The sequence below is a fragment of the Crocuta crocuta genome, unplaced genomic scaffold, assembly GCF_008692635.1.
Source record: "Crocuta crocuta isolate KB4526 unplaced genomic scaffold, BGI_CrCroc_1.0 scaffold216, whole genome shotgun sequence".
Taxonomy (NCBI): domain Eukaryota; kingdom Metazoa; phylum Chordata; class Mammalia; order Carnivora; family Hyaenidae; genus Crocuta; species Crocuta crocuta.
Genome location: NW_027531504.1, coordinates 10,998,934 through 11,020,334, shown reverse-complemented (window position 1 = coordinate 11,020,334; position 21,401 = coordinate 10,998,934). Strand labels below are relative to the sequence as shown.

General features: G+C 40.1%; 1 protein-coding gene across 2 annotated transcripts in view; it reads right to left on the bottom strand.

Annotated features, from left to right (window-relative positions):
• The window catches only part of POC1B (POC1 centriolar protein B), a 95,213-nt gene that overhangs the window by 68,983 nt on the left and 4,829 nt on the right, over nucleotides 1-21,401 (bottom strand). For both annotated transcript variants that reach the window (XM_077772158.1, XM_077772157.1), the window contains exon 2: nucleotides 2,905-3,076. In XM_077772158.1, coding sequence (XP_077628284.1) covers nucleotides 2,905-3,050 — 146 coding nt within the window. In that variant the 5' untranslated portion in view covers nucleotides 3,051-3,076. The remainder of the gene's footprint in view (nucleotides 1-2,904; nucleotides 3,077-21,401) is intronic.

Here is a 21,401-nt window from a genome sequence, read left to right as displayed (position 1 = left end):
GAGCCAAAATCGGACGCTTAACTGACTGAGCCACCTAGGTGTCCCCCCAAAAAATTTTTTTAAAAAACGGGGGAGGCTGGGTGGCTCAGCTGGTTGCGCGTCTGACTTTGGCTCAGGTCATGATCTCACTACTCATGGGTTTGAGACCTGTGCCAGGCTCTGTGCTAACAGCTTAGAGCCTAGTTCCAGCTTCAGATTCTGTGTCTCCCTCTCTCTCTGCTCCTCTCCTGCTTGTGCTCTCTCTCCCTCTCTCAAAAATAAATAAACATTAAAAAAAATGTTTTTAAAGACCAGCACCTAGCACAATATCAGGCATATAACAAAAGCTTGATAGATTTTGTTGAATTCCACTGGGAAGAGTCACTGCTTAGAGTTCTTAGATCCAACCTGGCTTATCCGTCCAGTGGTCTATACCAAGACAAAAGTGACTTGGTAATGAATCTCCATCACCTGATATATATTACTCTGGGAAAAATGAAAATTGATATTTAAAAAATTGGGAAGGAGTATTCAGGGCCTGGTTCAGTGAGGTTTCAAGGGAAAGTTCTATGTGTAACAAGAGGAGAGTTTGGCCTGAATTCAAGAACACGTCCTAGAGAAAACAGCAAGACTGGCATCTTTTGTGACAGGGATGCCAGGAGACAGTCCACAGTCCAACAGCCTACCTGTCTGCCTTCCTTCTCAGGGGTTTTCCTCTCGGCTACAGCCTGGTCCAACCCCTGGATCCAGTCTCAACAGGAAGGATATAAAAAACCATGAAAGGAGTGCCTTGTGTTTGTCATACAGCTGTTTAACTGGTTTGCAGTTCCTCACCTTGCCTTCACATTGGCTCTCTGCCTCCCACAAATTTACCTGCATCTTCTGCCCTAACAAACTCTAGGCCGGAACCGCTTCCTTGCTTGTTCCTGCTATTCCTCCTTAGCCCGCCGGTCACCAGCTGTGCTGTCTCCAAATACAGCTGCCTAGCATCCCTCTTATCCCTGTGCACACACAGGCCCCCCCCCTCACACACACAATGCCCCTGGAGATGGATTCTACCGCTTTTTCCTCCTTCTGAATCGGGACTAGCTGTGCCTAACTTTGACCAATAACATGAGGCAAAAGTGACCCTGTGGAAGTTTCAGACCCAGCCCTTCAAAGGTCTAGAAGCTTCCATTTTTACTGTCCTAGAATCCAGCTGGCACATGGTCAGAAGTCCTTATTCTGCTGGAGAGAGGCCATCTGGAAGGCCAGGGTGCCCCAGCCAATAACCAGCACCAGGCCCCAAGCGTATGGGTGAGTGCTCGACCTGCCGGCTTCATAAGCTGTGTAACAGCCAACATCAAATGGGACACAAGAATCACCCAGAAGACCCACAAAATTATGAGAAATGATTAGTTGTTGTATTAAGCTAAGTTTTGAGGACTGTTAAACTGTAATAACTGATGTGCCAGTTTCTAGCCCACTGCCATAATCCATGACTGCCCTGGCCCCATATGACAGGGTTTAGAAAGAGGAACCAGAGACATCTACACAAGCCTAACTGTTGCGCTTAGATCAGCCAGTACAAATTAATGACTCAGTGTGTTTTTAGCTCATCTACCTTTGTACAGTTTATTCACTGAGAGTTCCTAGAATTAGTACCGGGAGCCTGAAGTTGTGTTCTGCTGAAGACAGCAAAACCACTAGCCCTAAATCCCCAAAGTTGAGGATTTTAGAAAACGCTTTCCCTTTTGGACCCCAAACCAGTCTCTCTCTCTCCCAGTTCCCCTCTACATTGTCACCCATAGTGTCATCATATGTCTCTTCTCTTCAGTCGTTTTTGCCACCATTAGGGTAATGTTCAGATTCCTCAGCATGGAGATTCCCTTGGGTGGTGGCAAAAAAAAAGAAGTGCCCACTGCCACGAAAATGCCCTGTGAACTTCCACTTGGGAGTGCCTGAGCCTGTTCAGTCACATAGCACAAATCAACTCCTGCCACAAGAGAGTCAAGGAAAATGCCCAAATGCTTATTCCCTGAGGTATTTACCAGGGGAAATGATATAATGTGTGGGATTTGTTCTAAAAATACTCGAGCTAAAAACAAAAAACAAAAAAAAACAAAAAAAAAAAAGGGAGGGGGGATTGGTGAAACAACTGATAACTGTTGATCCTGATAACTTTTGGATCTAGTTGATGAGTATGGGGGAAGGAAATGTTGTGCTATTTCTTTCTATTTTCATATGTGTTTGAAAACATATAATTAAAAGTTCAAAAAAAAGTTCAAAAGCTTTTTAAAATATCATGGCTCCATAATTGCTTAAAATAGCTAAGCTATCTGCTAGGATTTAAAAAGCCTCGTATAGAGGCATTTGTCATAATGATTTATCAAATGCAATGATTTAAACATTTGTCAGAAACTTTCTTTAGCAAGAAAACTCCGGAGCCCAATAATGAATTATATGCATCCAAGAACAGTTCAGGCACAGAGATTACTAGAGATCCAAAGACCCACAGAAGATCCACAAATTGGCACTAGTCGATTAATAAACTATAAAATTTCAGTTATATATGTCAATGTGTATCTCTCCAGGGAAACAATGTGAAGTTTACATCAGATTTATAAAGGGATTGATAACCATCACCCTGCCACAAAAGAAAAAAAGAAAAGAAAAAAGAAAAAAAACAAACCTGAAGCATATTTCCATGGTTAGAAATAGGTTTCAAATAGAAGAGATAATTCAAAGTTAAAGATGAGGGGAAAATGGTATGAAATAGTTTGCTAACTTTAGATAAGGGCAATACATCTCGCGTGCAACTCAGACTACTCAGTGCAGGTAACCGGGGGTTCAGGCATTCTCAAGAAGTGAAGAAGGAACAGCCAGGCTCCTTTCTTTCACATTCCTAAATCCAGAGCATATCAAGTGTTACTTTGTTTCTCTTACTTATCAGGAATCCAGAGTCTAACGGTTCTGTCTCGAGAAGCGGATGCCAGTAAGTTTCCAAGTGGGGAAAACTGCACGCTAGTTACCACATCCTTGTGACCCACATATCTGAAAGCTCTAGCTTGCGGCTTGCAATTCCATAGCATGAGGAACGTATCCCAAGAAGCAGTAGCTATAAAGAAAGAGAAGAACAAACCACTGATTGTTAAAATGCAAATATAGGAATGTCTCATTACAATGGGAAGCATATCTAGTAACAAGATGTCCAGGTAACAGAGGGGCTGGAGGTTTCTAAGCCTAAGCAGGTCATGGAAAAAATATTTTTAAAAGCAACTCAAAGCTACATCACTAATGTGCAAGCCTGGCCGTGTTCTATACAACCACAAGTCAGGATTACTGGCCTCTGCATCTGGTTGGAGCTCAATGACGGTTTACTAGAAGATAGCAGCATAACACAGGCCCTGAGGACCAGGAGTAGCTCTGTCTCTAACTCTCAGGATGACTGGGAAAGTTACTTCAGGTCTAAGTCATGAAGACTGAGTGCTTTTCCTGAGACAGCTGGGAATGATGATTTTTTAAAATTGTTTATGTGAAGATAATTTTAAAAACATAAGAATAGTATAAAGAACATTAATATACCCTTTGCCAGCTTTTTTGTTTGTTTGTTTGAGAGAGAGAGAGAGAGAGCGCGCACGCACGCAGTGGGGAGGGGCAGAGAGAGAAAGATGGAATCTTAAGCAGTCTCCATGCTTAACAGGAGCCTGAGGCAGGGCTCAATCCCACAATCCTGGGATCATGACTTGAGCCGAAATCAAAAGTAGGACGCTCATCTGACTGAGCCACCCAGCACCCCCATCCTTTTCCAGATCCACCTGTTGTTAATATGTTGCCCCATATGGTTTATAATTTACTCTTAGCTCACTTGTATTCATTCTGTGCATGTGAGCTAGCTTGCATGCTCACTTTCTCTCTCTCTATCCCTCTCTCTCTCACACACACACACAGTTTCCCCCTCCCCACCCCCCACTCCCGAAACCATACTTCCAAATCATGGTACCTTTATTCGTAAATACTTCATTGTGTTTTTCTAAGAATAAGGATAGTCTCTTACATACCCATAATATCAACTACAGTAAATTTATTACTGACAATACTTTAACCTACCAACTATTTTCCAGTTTTGTTAAGTGACCCAGTAGTGTCTTATGGCTGAAAATGTGATCTTGAAAATCTCTTTCTGCTCTGACCTTCTACAATTAATAAAAGAATAGTGTATGTCAGACATTAGTTTAAGACCTTAAGGAAATAAAGACAAATGCAATTAATGGTGGAAATAAATGCCTTGGACAGAGAATGAACAAATTAACAAATGAAAGATCTAATTCTTGTCCCAAAACCAAATTTTATACATGCATGTAGCCCCCAAATTACCTCAATAATAGGAACCAGGTCAATGAGAATCACTAAATCTAGATTGCAGAATCTTAGGAAAAAAATGCAACTTTATAAACTTGAAATAGAATTAGCATTACTGTTAGAAGAAAATAAAAAGACACTGAAAACCTTTCTACTACCTTAGTCATAGATAAAACTCATTTAGACTTAGCTATGTGTTGTTTCCAGGTAAAACAGTTAAAGTGAGTTTTAAAGTTTCAAGTTATAAGGGCACCTGGGTGGCTCAGTTGGTTAAGCGTCCGACTTCGGCTCAGGTCATGATCTCGTGGTTCATGGGTTTGAGTCCCATGTCGGTCTCTGTGCTGACAGCTAGTTCAGAGCCCGGAACCTGTTTCGGATTCTTTGTCTCCCTCTCTCTCTGACCCTCCCCTGCTCACACTGCCTCTCTCTCTCTCTCTCTCAGAAGTAAATAAAACATTAAAAGAAAAAATAAAATAAAATAAAGTTTCAAGCTATATGCTGTATACTACCCCTTTCAAAAAAAAATACAAAAAGTTGATGCTCCACCACAGTTCATAAAATTACTAAATATTTGTATCAGAGTCTATATTATCTGGAGCTAAGGTAGACAAAATAGGGAAAACAATGAATTATCATAAGATTTAAACTATTCAAGTTCTGAAGTATTATGCCGCAAGTAAGATCTACAGAAAGAAGACACGATACCTTACCTCAAGGAATCACAACATCATAGGGGAGACAGTTCATTAATAATATCATATGTGTTCAGAGGACTTTTAGAAATTATTCGTTCATTTTCCATACCTCCCAGTCCCCTTCACCTACTGTGCCCATCCCCCCAGCCTCCCCTCTGGCAAGCACAACATGTTCTCTGTATTTATGGGTTTGTTTCTGCTTTTTTTTGTGTTCGTTCATTTGTTTTGTTTTTTTAGATTCCACATACAAATGAAATCATATGGTATTTATCTTTCTCTGACTTATTTTACTTAGCAGAATACCTTTGAGGTCTACCTATGTTGCCACAATTCATTCTTTTTTATGGCTAATATTCCTCCGTGTGTGGGTGTGTGTGTGTGTGTACACACCACATCTTCTTTATCTACTCATCTACTGATGGACACTTGGGTTGCTTCCATATTTTGGCTACTGTAAAAAACGCAACCATAAACAGAGGGGTGTGTATATCATTTTAAATTAGTGTTTTATTTTCTTCAGGTAAATACCTACTGGTGGAATTACTGGATCATAAAATTCTATTTTCATATTTTGAGGAATCTCCATTCTGTTTTTTAGAGTAGCTGCACCAATTTACGATCCCACCAACGGTATATAAGGGCTCTTCTTTCTTCACATCCCTGACAACACTTATTTCTTGTCTCTTTGATTCTAGCCATTATAACATGTATAAAGTGATATCTCATTGTGGTTTTGATTTATATTTCCCTCACAATTAGTGGTGTTGAGCATCTTTATATATTTCTCTTGGCCATCTTTATGTCTTCTTTAGAAATATGTCTATTCAGGTCCTCTGTCCATCTTTAAATCAGATGATTTGTTTTTTGGATGTTGAGTTGTAAGTTCTTTATATATTCTGAATATTAATCCCTTATCAGATTCAACATTTGCAAATATCTTCTCCCATTCACTAGGTTGCCTTTTTGTTTTGTTGGTGGTATCTTTCACTGTGCAAGAGCTTTTTTTTTTTTTTCTGGTATAGTCCCAGTAGTTTATCTTTGCTTTCATTTCAATTGCCTGACAATATATATCTAGAAAAATGTTTCTATGACTGATGTCAAAGAAATAAATTACTGCCTATCTTTCTCTTAGGAGTTTTATGGTTTCAGATTTCACATTTAGGTCTTTTAACCCATTTTTTTATTGAAATTGAATTTTTATTCCAAATGACTGTAATAGCTGAAAAGACAACAGACAAAACTGAAAACGACTTGTTTAACTGGAAATGAGAGGTAGTTGATTTGCAGGAGAGCAAACGGTGCAGTGAGAACGGTGCAGTGAGAGCTTGGCACTGTGGTAACAGTAACAATTAAGAAAGCGCAAAAATAACCAGTGTCCTTTTGATACACAATCTGGATGTGCAGTGTGCACAGCAAACAACATGAAAGGAAAGTAAAAAAACAAAAAAACAAAAAATGGGGAAGGGGCGGGGGGACAAACCCACAAAACCCCAAACCTCAGAAATTAACATTAATTTAAGAACACAATAGTGAAGGTTTTTTGTAGCAAAATTCTCACAATTCTTTTTTTTTTCTTCAAAATTTATTTCTGAGAGAGAGAGACAGCGTGAGCAGGGGAGGGTCAGAGAGAGAGGGAGACACAGAATCTGAAGCAGGCTCCAGGCTCTGAGCTGGCAGTCAGCACAGAGCCCGACACGGGGCTCAAACCCACGAACCGTGAGATCATGACCTAAGCGAAAGTCAGATGCTCAACCGACTGAGCCATCCAGGCGAACCAAAATTCTCACAGTTCTTAAAATGGGAGTCTTCAAAGGTACTTATTCAAATTGAAAAGCTGAAAACAATGAATGAAGAACAGTTACACAGGCTTGGAAGAGCTGCCACCTGCCACAAAGATAAAGATGACACTTGGTCCTACTTCCAGACAGTGATATCTGATGAGCCTGGGGAACCTGAACAGAACGGAAAGGCTGCTTGGCGGGCGCGGACAACGCTGACTGCGAAACCGTTCACTGACAGTATCACAGACATTCACAGGATGTTTATATGCTCTTCATCCTTAGTACTGTATGGAGCAGTCAGTGAGCCTTCCTGAGGAAAGGGCATTTAAGCGGAGACCTGAGTGCAGTGAGGAGTGATTCAGGCTGACATGTGCAGGAAGAACACACTCTGGGCAGAAGGGACCCCACGCATGACTGCCTGAGACAATAACGTAGTTAAAAGACTGACGAACAGCAAGGAGACCAGCATGTCCATGGTAGAGCGCCAAAAATGAGAACGGCCGGGCGAAAGCTGAGAAGAACGCTGATGCCGGGCAAAGAGCCGCAGTAAGACTTGTATGGATTTTATGCTAAGTGCAGTGGGAAACCTTTGAAGGATTGGGGGCGGAGGGGTAGAGAAGATCTTATGATCCGAGTTATGAAAATCACCACCCTGACAGTAAGAAAAGGATGGCCTTAAAAAAAATGATGTTGGGTCAACTGGATATTCATAAGGGAAAACGATGTACCTTGACTTTTACATTTTATAGTATAGACAAAAATAATTCTATATAGACTGCAGGTCTATCTGAATGTGATAGGTCAAACAACACACTTTTAGACTAAAACATAGGAAGATACCTTCATGGCCACTGGGGTAGGCAATAAACATGAAAATTATTAAATTGCTAAAACTGCTAAAGGAAAAACAATATGTACTATACTAAAATTAAGAAACTGTTCACTGAAAGATATTACCAAGTGAGTGAAAAGGCAAGCCACGGAGTGAAAGAATATATTTGCAGTACATACATCCTACATTTAACAAAGGATCTATAAAGAACCCTACAAATGAATAAGACAGGAAAATAGGTAAAAGGCTTAAATAGGCACTTTATAAAGGAACAGGCCAAATACCTAATAAACATGAAAAGGCTGTCAATTTAGTCACAAGGAAAATGCAAATTAAAACCACAATGAGATACACTGCATACTCCTCAGAATGACCACAACAAAAAAGATAGGTCCTACCACAGCTTGATGAGAATGTGGAACGACTGGAACTCTTCTAACGCTGGTGGTTATAACCATTTGGGAAAACTGCTTTGAAGTACCCACTGGGGCTGAATATACACTTACCTTTCGATTCAGCAATTCCACTCCCAGGTATATCCCTAACAGAAATTCTTATCGTATGTTTAGCAAAAGATATATAATGTTTGTGGCAATATGATCCAAAATAGACCAACACTAGATACATAACTATCCATCAAAGATGGATGTATTGGGGCGCCTGGGTGGCTCAGTTGGTTAAGGGTCTGACTTCGGCTCAGGTCATGACCTCATAGTTTGTGGGTTTGAGCCCCACATCGGGTTCTGTGCTGACAGCTCAGAGCCTGGAGTATGTTTTGGATTCTGTGTCTCCCTCTCTCTCTGACCCTCCGCCACTTGTGCTCGGTTTCAAAAATAAAAACTATAAAAAAAAATTTTTTTTAAAAGATGGATATATCAGTGGTGGTATATCCACATTGTGTAACTGCTGTGTAATTAGATTTCATTTATACCAAGTTCAAGAAGTAGTAAATCTCATCAACGGAGTTACAAATCAGTACACAGACTACTGGGGGGGTCAAGGGAGGAGAACAATAGCACAAGGAGGGGACGACTCTTGGGGGCACCAGTAATGTCTCCTGCCCTGGGTGATTGTTACATGGGCATGTCACAGTGTGAAAGTGTATCAACTTGTCCAATTTGGGTACATATCTTAGACCTCGATAGAACATTTAGAAAAAAATTAGAAAATATCACCCTGATCGTTNCGGGGGGGGGGGGGCTGGGTGCAGGATTGAAGAAGGAAATCAATTAGGAAGGCTACAGCAATAATCCAGTCAGGAGAAGGTGGTGGTTTGGACTAAGCTGGAGAAGTGGGAGAAGTAGTCAAAATTAAGATCTATTTAAAGGTAGAGCCTGTGCAGCTTGCTACTGGATTTGATATAAAGAAGAGAGAAAGCAGAAGCAAACATGCCAGGCTTTTGTACTGGGCACCCAGATAAATCTTAGGGCCATTTAATGAGATTAGAAAAATCAGAAGAGGGACACCCGGGTGGCTCAGTCAGTCAAGTGTCCGATTCTTGATTTTGGCTCAGGTCATGATCTCACAGTTCATGGGTCCAAGCCCCGTGATGGGCTCTTTGCTGACAGTGAGGGGCCTGCTTGGGATTCTCTCTCCCCTGCTTGGGCTGTCTCTGTCTCTCAAAATAAATAAACTTTTTAAAATAACATGTTTAAAAGAAGAACCAGAAGAGACAGAGGTTGACAGTGAGGCAGGGTGGGATGGGAATCAAAGTTCTTTTTAGGACGCAGTAAGTTGGAGATACCCATTAGACATACAAGTGGAAATGTCAAGTAAGGGGATGGATATACCCACCGAGAGTTCAGGTAGAGATTTTAACTATTCACTGTGGTGGTTAAAGGAGCAAACTATAGAATTAGACTCCCTGAGTCACATCCAAGCTATCATCTACAAGCTGTGTACCTTGGGGCACGTTACTCAGCCTTTCTATGCCTGGGACACTAAATCTGCAAAAGAGTTGTTTTAAGTGTTCCATGAAATGATACTTGTAATCCACACCTGTCACACAGAAGACACACAAAGGTACCCATTATTATTATTGGTTTTCCTTGTGCTGCTGTCAGCAGCAGCCGCTGTCTAGAGCAAAGACTGGACACTGCCTAGGATTATTCGGGGAGTGAATCCAGATGAAGAAGAGGATGAAGGTACCTAAAGGAGTCATAAATGAAATAGGAGGGGACAAGCAGATTTTTCTGTCCAGGAACTCAAGAAGTATTGAGAGAGGGTGACAAGCTGTACCAAATGCTTTCAAGAGATTAGAGTAACATCAGGCTTGAAGAGGACCAGCTGGGGTCTGGTATAAAATGTCAATGTGGGGGCCCTTGTAGAAAAACTGCTAACAGGGTCGCCTGGGTGGCTTAGTCGGTTAAGCGTCCGACTTTCGCTTAGGTCATGATCTCGCGGTTCGTGGGTTCGAGCCCCGCATCGGGCTCTGTGCTGACTGCCAGCTCAGAGCCTGGAGCCTATTTCGGAGTCTGTGTCTCCCTCTCTCTCTGACCCTCCCCTGCTCACGCTGTCTCTCTCTCTCTCTCTTAGAAATAAATAAAAATATTAAAAAAAAAAAAAAAGAAAAAGAAAAACTGCTAAGAATTTCAGGACAGTGATAGCAGGGCATTAAACCAGTCTTAAGTGACTACACAGGGCACATGCCCATAAAACTGGCCCTGGACCCGAGGACCAGTTGTTGATTTGACAAAAAAAACTGTGTCCTTGAAGTGGTGGGATCAGAGCTGGATGATGTGAGTTGACGAGAAAATGGGAGGGAGGCAGCAGAAAGAGTTAATGTGTACAACTGATTCATTAATTCACTGAAGGTTTACAGGGTCCCTACCATTCAACACGGTAAGAAGCAGGAAAAATGGTAGTATAGTATAACGGTGATGCAACGATTAATGGGGTGAGGGAGGTCAGAGGGATAAGAATATGAAGCTTAACTGTGAAGGTGACACAGGGCTTGAGACTTCACATATTTTGTCAGAAAAGGAAAAGAGCATCTTAACCAAGTGGAAACTTAAAAATTACAAATAACAGAGTTGATGGCTGCATGTCACATTAAAGCAGCACTTGGTATCCTGGTGTGAAGCCTGGTGAAGAGAAGTGAGAGAGCAGAAGAACAAGTGCTTCATAGGACAGGGACAGCCTCACCTTTGGCCAAAGGGGTACTTCAGGAGCCTATTAATTATGAAATACCAGAAGCCAAGATGTTCCAGTCACCACTGTGTGGCTCAGGGTACACTCTCTATTTCTTCCACATTTTTCATCCTTACTTCCTTAGACTTACCCACTAAACTCTAACACCAGGGTAATGAAAGGTATTTGACTACTGATATCAACGTTGTAGACTGTTAACATGAAATTTACTTTCATTCATTTCCACTAAACCACACCCTATATAAACATCACCACCCAATTTCAAATGTCAAAGCGTGTATCATTTGTCATCCAACTGGCCTACTTTGAGATAAAAATGTCAAAGGAAAGAAGTTAAGACAAAAGGTTAACTAGCAAATCTACCCTTGAAAAAAAAAACTATTTCAATCCCATAACAATAATTCACTGTTTTAGGAACTCTTCCTTAGGACAAAAAAACAAAACAAAGCCCATGTGCACCTAGGCCAGTGCTATGTCTCTGGAGGTAACAAGGACATGCCAAGAAGAATGTGTTTGCTTCCCATCACGTCCAAAAGGCCAAAAGTCACTGTGCCACCCTAACTAGCAATAACCTGAGTCACCCTAAGATCCCTCACTCCTTGTTTTATCCAAACCTGCAGTTACTTAAGAGGTCTGCTCCATCAGGAATACTATATCCTGGAAAGACATGGTAGTGCCTCCAGTCTCTGAGTTTGTTGTTAAGTTATTTTATCTTTTCAATTGGTAATATATGCACAAGATATCAGCATTTACCAAAATCTCCTTCCAGAACTTGGCCACCTAGTTTCCCTTCCTAGAGGCAAACCAATGTTAACCATTTCTTGAGTATCCTCCTATGTGCTTAAACAAATGTGTGTCTATTTACATGTATTTTTTTATACAAATGGTAGCATGTTACTGCTGTCATTCTGCATTTTGCTTCTCCATCTTCCTTTGCCAGCCCATTTAGTAAAATATGTTGGAGATCATGATTTATTAGTACATAAAGGCTGTCTTATACTTTTCCTATTTTTTAATGTATATTTATATCTGAGACACACACACACACACGCACACACACACACACACACACACACACAGCATGAGCAGGGTAGAGGCAGAGAGAGACGGAGACAAAATCTGAAGCAGGCTCCAGACTCCAAGCTGTCAGCACAGAGCCTGACCCAGGACTTGAACTCTGGAACCGTGAGATCACAACTGGAGCCGAAGTCGGACACTTAACTAACTGAGCCACCCAGGTGCCCCATTCTTTTCCTATTTTTAATAAAACTTTATTTTAATCATTTCAAGCATATAGGACAGTTACACAGTAGTACAGAAATTCCCTTGTATTCTCTACTTTAGATATTGCCACTGTTGCCATTCTATTTGCTTTATATTCTCTCTCCAAACACTTATATGTGATATTTTTTCCTTAACTATTTGAAAGAAAGTTAGAAATGTAATATCCTTTTACTACCAAATATTTCAGAATCTATTTCCTAAGAACAGGATATTCCATTGACATGAACCACAGTACAGTTAACAAAGTCAGGCAATTAAATGCTATTTAATATATTCTTAATATCTTATTCACAATCTATTATAGATATGTTCCCCAGGAAAATAGCTATTATCTCCTATAATCCAGGATGTGCACTGCCTTAAGTGCCAGGTGTCTGTCTCCTGCACACTGGAAAGATTTCCTAGGCCATTTTTTTTCTTTTATTGACCCAGATATCCTTAAAGTCTACAGACCTGTTATTTTTGTGGAATGTTCACCAGGTTTTTTTTTCCCTGATGTTCCCTCATAATTAGATTCAAGACATGTATTTTTGATAGGAATCCACAGGTTGTATTGTGCCCTTATCAAGTAGGGTATGACTGTCTGTCTGTCCAGTATTGGTGAGATTTACTTTGATTGCTTGGTTTAGGTGGTTTTGCCTAGTAAAGTTAGTATTGTTCCCCTTTGTATTAGTAAGTTGTTTGTGGGGACATACTTTAAGACTACACAAATATCCTATTCCTCAATAAACTGTCACACACTAATTTTAGCACCCTTTAATGATTTTTCCAACCCATCATTCTTTCCATAATTTACTAATTAGAAATTATATTCATTAATAATGTAACTGATGAACTAATATATAATTTGTTAATTTATTATAGTAAGGAAGAACTCTCCCTTTTCCTCCATTTATCTATTCATTTATTAACTTATTTTATCAGTAAGAACTCAGATTATAATCCATAGCTATCATTATTCACTTTGACTCTCATACTATTCCAAATTTGGCTAGTGAGAGCCCCTTAAAGCTGGCTCCTGTGGCCTTCTGTAATATGTGTTCATCATTCTTTGAGTACTTCCTTCCAGAATGATTTCTAGAACTATGACCTCTGCTGTCCCAGCTCAGCCAGGATGTCGTTGCTTGGGCTCTACCTGTTGGCTGTTCTGTGGGAAGAGCAACCCTGGGAAGGAAGCCAAGGTGACTGCGGGCTCATCTTGTGCGTTTCCCTCCTTGCTGGGACTATTACAGTTCTGCATTCTCTGTTGCTTAATGCCTGAATACACTTGCTCATAGATTTTGTCTCATTCTACAGTTGTTTTTAGGCTGAAGGGCAAGTTTGGCTACCAATTACTCTGTCTTGACTGGACAGAGAAGTATGCTTTATTCTCTTTAACAGCTATATAGTATTCTATCATGTAGCTACACCTTAATTTATTTAACCAGTCTACTCTATTTAGTCTTGCCCTTTTACAAATGATGCTTTAATATACATGAGTCATTTCTGATGTGTACAAATACATCATTGTGATCAATTCCCAAAAGAATTATTGATGGATCAAAGGGTAAATGTTTTTGAACTTACAAAAAGGTCTATGTTCAAAATAAAGTGTCTTTCACAACTTTATACATTTGGATTTTATCCCTCTCGGATCTTTCCATCTCATATTCAAGAGAGTCCTAATAATTCAGATCATCTTCATATAGAAATTCTTGAATTTTTCCTCTATTTCAGGGGTCCTTCTATGTATCTGGAATCTGATTATGTCCCACTTATACTCTACTACCAGAAGTTTCACTGATTTCACTGATTTTGTACTTCCTGTTGCATTTCCAGGTTTAGGCTGGTCTTTGGGTCACAGAAGAAACTCTAGATGGCCTTCTTTAAGGAAAAATAAACAAAGACATATTCTAAGGAAATCTGTGAGAAGATTTCTATAACTGTTTCTTTTATGTTTTTTTTTTAAATTTATTTATTTCTGAGAGACAGCATGAACAGGGAAGGGTCAGAGAGAAAGGGAGATACAGAATCTAAAACAGACTCCAGGCTCTGAGCTAGCTGTCCGCACAGAGCCCAACGCAGGGCTCAGACCCAAGAACTGTGAGATCATGACCTGAGCCAAAGTCGGACGTCAATGGACTGAGCCACCCAGGCGTCCCACTATAACTGTTTTTTAAGGAAAAAAACACATCACTCCCAAGCATACATATCTATAAACTTAGATAAAAGGTAAAGGACTGCCCAATAAAAAGATAACATTCTAATCTTCACTAGATAAACTTTCATCTAAATCTAATACTTTCAGAATCCATTTGTGCTATCCAAGCACTGTATAATAATATAAATAATGGCACTAACTTAAAATTCTTCTGCCCTGAATGAGGGAATATTTAAGCATCTTTTCCTTCTAGCTGACACTAAGTCATTATCTTGCTAGTGTAAGCACGGTCTAAAAGGAGCTGTGGGTGCTTTAAAAATAATCTTCAGTAATGACAATCAGGAGAACTTAATTTAACTTACTCAAATTCCACATCTCTATGAGGATGGACAATCACAACAACATACACCTTACTGAGTTGTTAACTAGGGGCCAGGTACTTTTAAAGACTTTACAAGCATTATTTTATTTAATCCTCACAACAAGGGAGGTAAATATCATTATCCCTCTCGTACAGATGAGAAAATGAGGCTTAGTGAGGTTAGGTAATTTGCCCAAGGTCATAGAGGCAGAAAGCAATGGAGTCCATTTTTAACCCACTTCTATCAGCCTCCAAAGCCTGGGCATTTAACCAATAATTTATGCATTTATGGATTATCTCCATTATAATTACTGGGAACTTTGTTTAAAATGTGTACTTCCAGTAAATTAAACACTGTCTGGGATGAGACTGAAGAATCTGAATTTGTTTTACCACTTTCTCATTTAATTCTGATGTACATCGAAAGTAGAGAAATACTGTGCTCCGCATACACTGGCACTTAAGAATAATTTCTTGAATCGTAACAGTAGGAGAAACTTTAACAAAGCTACTACACAGGTTGCCATCAAGAACCATAATAGAAAAAGAATTTCTGGCAAACTTTTATTATGGTTTCACTGTGAGGAAAACAACTTCAAACTCCCAAATTTCATTCTGCTTCCATTCAATGAAAAAAGAAAGAAATTACTTGTTCTTTATTTATTCTCCAAATAACCCACAGGCTAATAGGATTTGAGTCCATAACAGCATAACCTTGAAGGGAAAGAGGGGAGAAAAGTGACAACTTGACTGTTAAAATTATACAATTTTAAATGGAAACTTCTAAAGTCCAGCTCAAATTCTGCAAACTGTGTGACAGTACTTTTAAACTCTTCCTTTTTATTTAAAATTTTATTTATTTCTAGGAGAGAGAGAGAGAGAGACAGCGTGAGCAGGGGAGGGTCAGAGAGAGGGAGTCACAGACCGAAACAGGCTCCAGGCTCTGAGCTGGCAGTCAGCACAGAGCCCGACACGGGGCTCGAACCCACGAACTGCAAGATCATGACCTAAGCGAAAAGTCGGACGCTTAACTGACTAAGCCACCCAGGCGCCCCCTCTTAAACTCTTCTAACGTTTGAACAAACTTGAGTGCTGCCCTCTAAGAAGCTGTCCTAAAGGAAAAGAATGTGGTTCCAGGATCAGACTCCAATCCAGGCCCAGCGAGGCTGTGCTGCTTACTAGCTATATAGCTTCAGGAAAGTTCCTGAGCCTTCATTCATAAAAAGGGATGGAAACACTTCACAGGTTATTTTTTTTTCCCATCCCCTCTCCTCTAATCACCCCCCAATCCACCCTGTGCAACCCAGAGCCCAGCACCTTCTAAAAGGCTACCAAGTATAAATACACCATACTTTATGTTGTTTCCCAGAGTCATGACCAGAAGTTTAGGCCTTGAGCTCCTCCAGTCATCAACCACATTCACCCACTCCTATAATGCTCTGGATGTCGCCTTAGCTGACCCTGACACCCATGCCTTCTCTCCTTTCCAAAAGCCACCACTTGGGCCAGGGGGATGCCCACATCCTGCTCCTTGAAAGTCCCTCCTCCTCAACCACTTATGCTTGACCCCGCTTGGGAGCCCCAAGTTCCCTGAAACCCTTTCAAGTGACAATCATTTACTCTTTCACATTTCACCTGCCTCAAGTCAGAGTTTTCCACTCTAGCTCCTGATATTATTAGTTCAGTCAACAGATATCTCACCCCTACACCACATAAGGCATTGTGGGCAGAGCTGGGAAAGTCCTAAGGAACAAAATAGGCAAACTCTCTACATGGGAGCTTACATTCAGATGAAGAGGAAGAAAACAAGTCAACAGGCAGGCAAACATGTCATCTTAAATTGTACTAACAGACAGGAAAGCTACGTCAGGAAGTCATAATGAGAATTTTGTGTGGAGGTAGAATACTTACTTCAGATGGAGTTACCAGTAGCATTTTAAGTAGCGGCTGAAGGACAAGAAGGAGCCAGCCAAGCAGAGTGAGGAAATAAAGAGCACTTCAGACCATGGGACAACCAGAACGCTCCAAAGCCCTTTTCTTCCACGCTTCCTCAGCAATTCATCCCGTGGCCACCCCTGCATCTTGTCATCAGCAGAAACTGAACACTTCCCAGATCATGAATTGAAACCCACCATCCTCTGACAAGCTGCTTTCCTTACAGCTTAGTCAAGTAACTTGTATATCACTCCAATCCATTGACCTATACTCTCCATGGAGGCTCTGTTTTCATCACCTTCACTTCTCTCCTTATCCAACTGATAAGCCCCCTCTCATACATATATTCAATCTCCTGACTGTCCCTCCTTCCTTCAAATTTCCCCAGCAAAATCCCAGTCACTCTGCCTTTTCTGGACCTATATTTGTGCCAGTGAGAATGGCTAGATACCCTCCCCCACCCAAACAGATTGGAAACACTATAAATGCATAACCACTAATGTCACCTGAATCTTCTACACTGCCCAGTAGTGCTGAATTCTGCAATACTTCCCTCCCTACTCCCTAATGAGTGTTTAACATCTCAATTCCACATTTCTAACCTACCCTAGACCTTGGCTTTCATGAGACCCTACTGCCATGGCTTTCCTTCTATCTTTCTGATTATTCCTTCTTAGATTCTTTTGCCATTTCTTCTCATCTAAAGGTTGGAGATCTTTAGGAATAGACTTGGGCTATTTGTCCTCATTATTCTATGTTCTTCCCAGGTGATCTCAAATATTCTCATGACTTGGCTAAAATCAAATTCCCTGAGTAGACAAAAGCAGTTTAATCATACAAACACAGATTAATTTAGCTTATTTTGTAAAACTAACTTGACCTGAGTCATTTCTGGCTTATGTCTCTGGAAATCACAAGCAAAAACTTGAACTGTTTCCCAAGGTAACTGCTGACCAACACCCTATCATTTAAGAGAACTCTAATATTATAAGCAATCAATGTGAAGAATAAAGTCACTGCTTTCTCACTATATAAGCTGCTTTATAACATACCCGAGCCTTACTGAATGTTTTGAGTGCTCCCAGTTTGCAAACTGTCTTTATGGTACGTGCACAATAAACTTTTACTAATTACGATTTCAAGGATTCCTCAGCTTTACTTCTGTTATTTCTGAACTTTTGACAACTTTAAATACCACCTGTATGCTAATAACTCCCAAATTTCTCTTTCCCAGATCACCACCCTAGTGTGAACCATCATCAACTCCTGCTGATATCACTAAAATAGTTCCTAATTGACTTCTCCACTAGTAGTTCAGTATCCACATAATAGCCAGAGGGCTCTTTTTGAGGTCTAAATCAGATTACGCCATTCCTTTCCTAAACACCCTTCAATGACTTTCCATAACTCTTAGAACAAACTCCTAAAACATGGCCTCCATCTTAGTTTCCTGGGGCTGCAGTAACAAATTGCCACAATTTTGGAGGCTTAAAACAAAGCAAATTTATTCTTGCATAGTCCCAAAGGCCAAAAGTACAAAATCAAGGTGTTGGCAGGATTCTCCCTAAAGTTCTACAGAAGATTCCATTCTTTGCCTCTTGCAAGGTCTGGTGCCTCCAGAGGCTCCTTGGCTTGTGGCTGCACGACGCGAATCTCTGCCTCTGGCTTCACATCACCTTCTTCTCGCCTTCTCCTCTTATCTCCTCTGTGTCTCTCCTAAGAACACTTGTCATTGGATTCAAGGCTCACCAAGATAATCCAGGATGATCTCTTCTTGAGACCCTTAACTTAATCACATCTAGAAAGAACTTTTTTTCCAAATATAGTCACATTTACAGGTTTCAGGGACATGAACCTACCATTTAAAGGGCCACTATTTAGCCTGCTCTAGCCTCCAAGGTCTTACTGCCTCTGCCTTCCCCTGCAACTTCATCTCCCAAAGCTCTCTCTCTTCCTTTGTTTACAGGCTCTACCCCTACTGGCCTTTTTCTTTCTTTCTTTCTTTCTTTCTTTTTTTTAAGTTTGTCTGTTTATGTAATCTCTACACCCAATGCAGGGGCTTGAACTCTTGACCCAAGATCAAGAGTCGCAGGCTCTTCTGAGCCAGCCAGGTGCCTCTGGGCTTCTTCTATTTCCTTGATCAAGGAGAAGTTCTTTCCCACCCTTGGTTACTGCATATGCTATTCTTTCTCTAGTCTTTGCATGTAACTAACTCCTCCCTCAGGTCCTGAGTTAAATCTAACTTCCACAGAGGAGTGTCCTTGACCCCACAAACTTATGTCACCACTGTTATTCCTTAAAGCACTCTTCCTTTTCTTCACAGCATGTACCCCTTTATCTGTTTCAAGTTGTACCTGCACACTATTTGGGTGTTTACTTGTTAATATTTGTTTCTACCATCAGACTGTGGATTCTTCACACCATGTGAAGAAGCACCCCTGTTTTGTTCCCCTCTGTGTGTATACCCAAAATATAAGCTACTGTTGCATTAACTAAATAAAGTTATGCTCTTTAAATAGAGTACTTTCCACTCCCCCTTTGAACAAGATCAGATAAGTGCAAATAAAAGGGTCAGAAAGGTGACCAGACAGCCAAGGACACCCCTGGCCTTCAGCGGACAACTCTCCTGGGCCAGCCTGAGAAAGTGATCGAGCTTGGCATAAAAAAGGAAAAGTAGTGTCTGATTATTAGCAAGATGTAAGGACTTGTCCACTCTTCGCTTCTGCCCTGGACAACTATTCAGTTCAGGAATTTATTTCACCTTTTATAATAATCTCTATTTCCTGGTCAAAAGGATTTAGGTTTTTCTGAAATTTTAGGGAAAAAATTCCAGTATGAACTGATTCCCACTTCTAGTCTAATTCACATTTATATCTAACTTTCTTAATTCTGCTGAACTACCATATGACTCAAGTATTAATAAATCCTGCTGGCCAGTTTTAAAGTCTAGTAGGCACAGAGGGACATAGAAATCTTTTCTGGAACACACGGAATTCTCCAGCCTCTTCTTTTCTCCTAAAAAATTTTTTTTATATAATTGAGATGTAATTCACATGCTATAAATTCACCCTTTTATAGTGTATAATTCAGTGTTTTACCCAAAGGTGTACCACCATTGCCACTATCTAATTCCAGAACATTCTCATCCCATACCCATCCCATAAAAAACCCATCCTCATTAGCAATCATTCTCTATTCCTCCCTGCCACAGGCCCTGGCAAACACTACGTATTGTCTCTATGGTTTTTCCAGTCATTTTTTACTTTCATGAAACTGAAAGAGAGATCAAATGATTTGCACAGGGTTGCAGTCACTAAATAAGACAGCAAAATTATAGCATACATATTTCTAGTAACTTTTTAAACTATACATTAAAAAAACAAAAGATCAGTAAAAATATGTTTAGCTCAACCGTACATATCTTAAACGTGACTATAAGACATCTAATGTATAAGGCAGAGTCTCAGGCTGGGGAGAGGCAGGGGTGGGGGGCATTAGGCAGACCCACTAAAGAGGAAGAGATGTGACTGGCGGAAAGGAATTACACTCCCGGACGGGGTGATGCAGAGCGAAGGTTGAGGGAAACGTGAGGCTATGTGGTTTATAGAACAGACATATTTCTTTTTAGCCGAGGGTTCTGAAATTCGTATTAATGTGCCCAGGTGCTCATTTGCTTCCTTTTACAGAGCCCCCAGTGGGTCCCAGAGCTCCCCAATCATTTCCTGTTTATGAGTAGTAAACGCAGACATTAATAGTGCTAACACCACTCAGAATACTTGTTGGGTAATGACACCTCGCAAAATAATGCAGGAACTCTGACTTTTTAATATTCTGTGTTTCCAAATAAGCTAAATAATTACAAGCTTAACTCTCTTCTGTTACCATCGACAAATGTGCACATAGAAACAATGATCCCATAGACTAGAATCATCAGAATCCATCTGCAAAATAATTAGCCACGCATTTTATTTCATGTCTTCATACTGCAAAAAACCATTAACAAAGGGGAAAAAAGGATGGGAATCGCTCATCACGCAGAAAAAAATTCATTGTTCAAAAGAGATTAATCTGAACCTCAACATTTTGGGGGGCCATTTAAAAATATTATTGAAACAGCAATTGAAAGAGACAAACTAATCAAAACTAAACATTTTATTAATTAAAATTGAGATCCTAAAACCACTAAGACTATACAACTTAAAAATAAGCTCTTGGCTCCAACCTAGAAAAGTCTGATTTCCCAACATACAATGAATATACAAGAGCCTAGGACTACTGAGTAAACAAATTTTCTTTCACAAACAAGTTATTCTGATTTCTAGAGATCCTGCAGATGATCATTATCATGTGTCTGAAAGATGACTGTTAAAAAGGCCTACTTAGTCAATCTACTCACAGGGCTGGACACTAAATGGCATAACAACCATTTAAAGTAGAAACCTCTTGTCTACCAAATATTTTACTGAAACTGTTATTAATATGTAAACTAACTTAGAAAGTCAACTCTTAACTGTCTTCAGCAAAAGAGAGCTTTGGTACCGATAAATGGGAATTAGGGAGTCTAAACGTTATTTGTAGATTTACAGTATGTTTTTGAAATTAAATTGCCAACGCCTGTAGACAAAGAAAGTCTCATCCTTCTGTTACCTACCTGCTCTATCATGAGGAATGAGCCACCGGACTCGTTGCAAGTTACTGATCTAAATAAAGCACTATGCTAAAACTTCTTGCAAAAAAAATTAATGGATCACATCCTACAATTTAGGCAATAGGTAAAAAAATTAAGTACTTTACTTTTCAATGCCCCCTTTACTTTTTGACAGGAGCTGTAAGATCCTGTTTACTAGACTAAGAGCAATTCCAATAAGTACTTCCAGAAAAATTAATTTTAGTTTTTCCATTT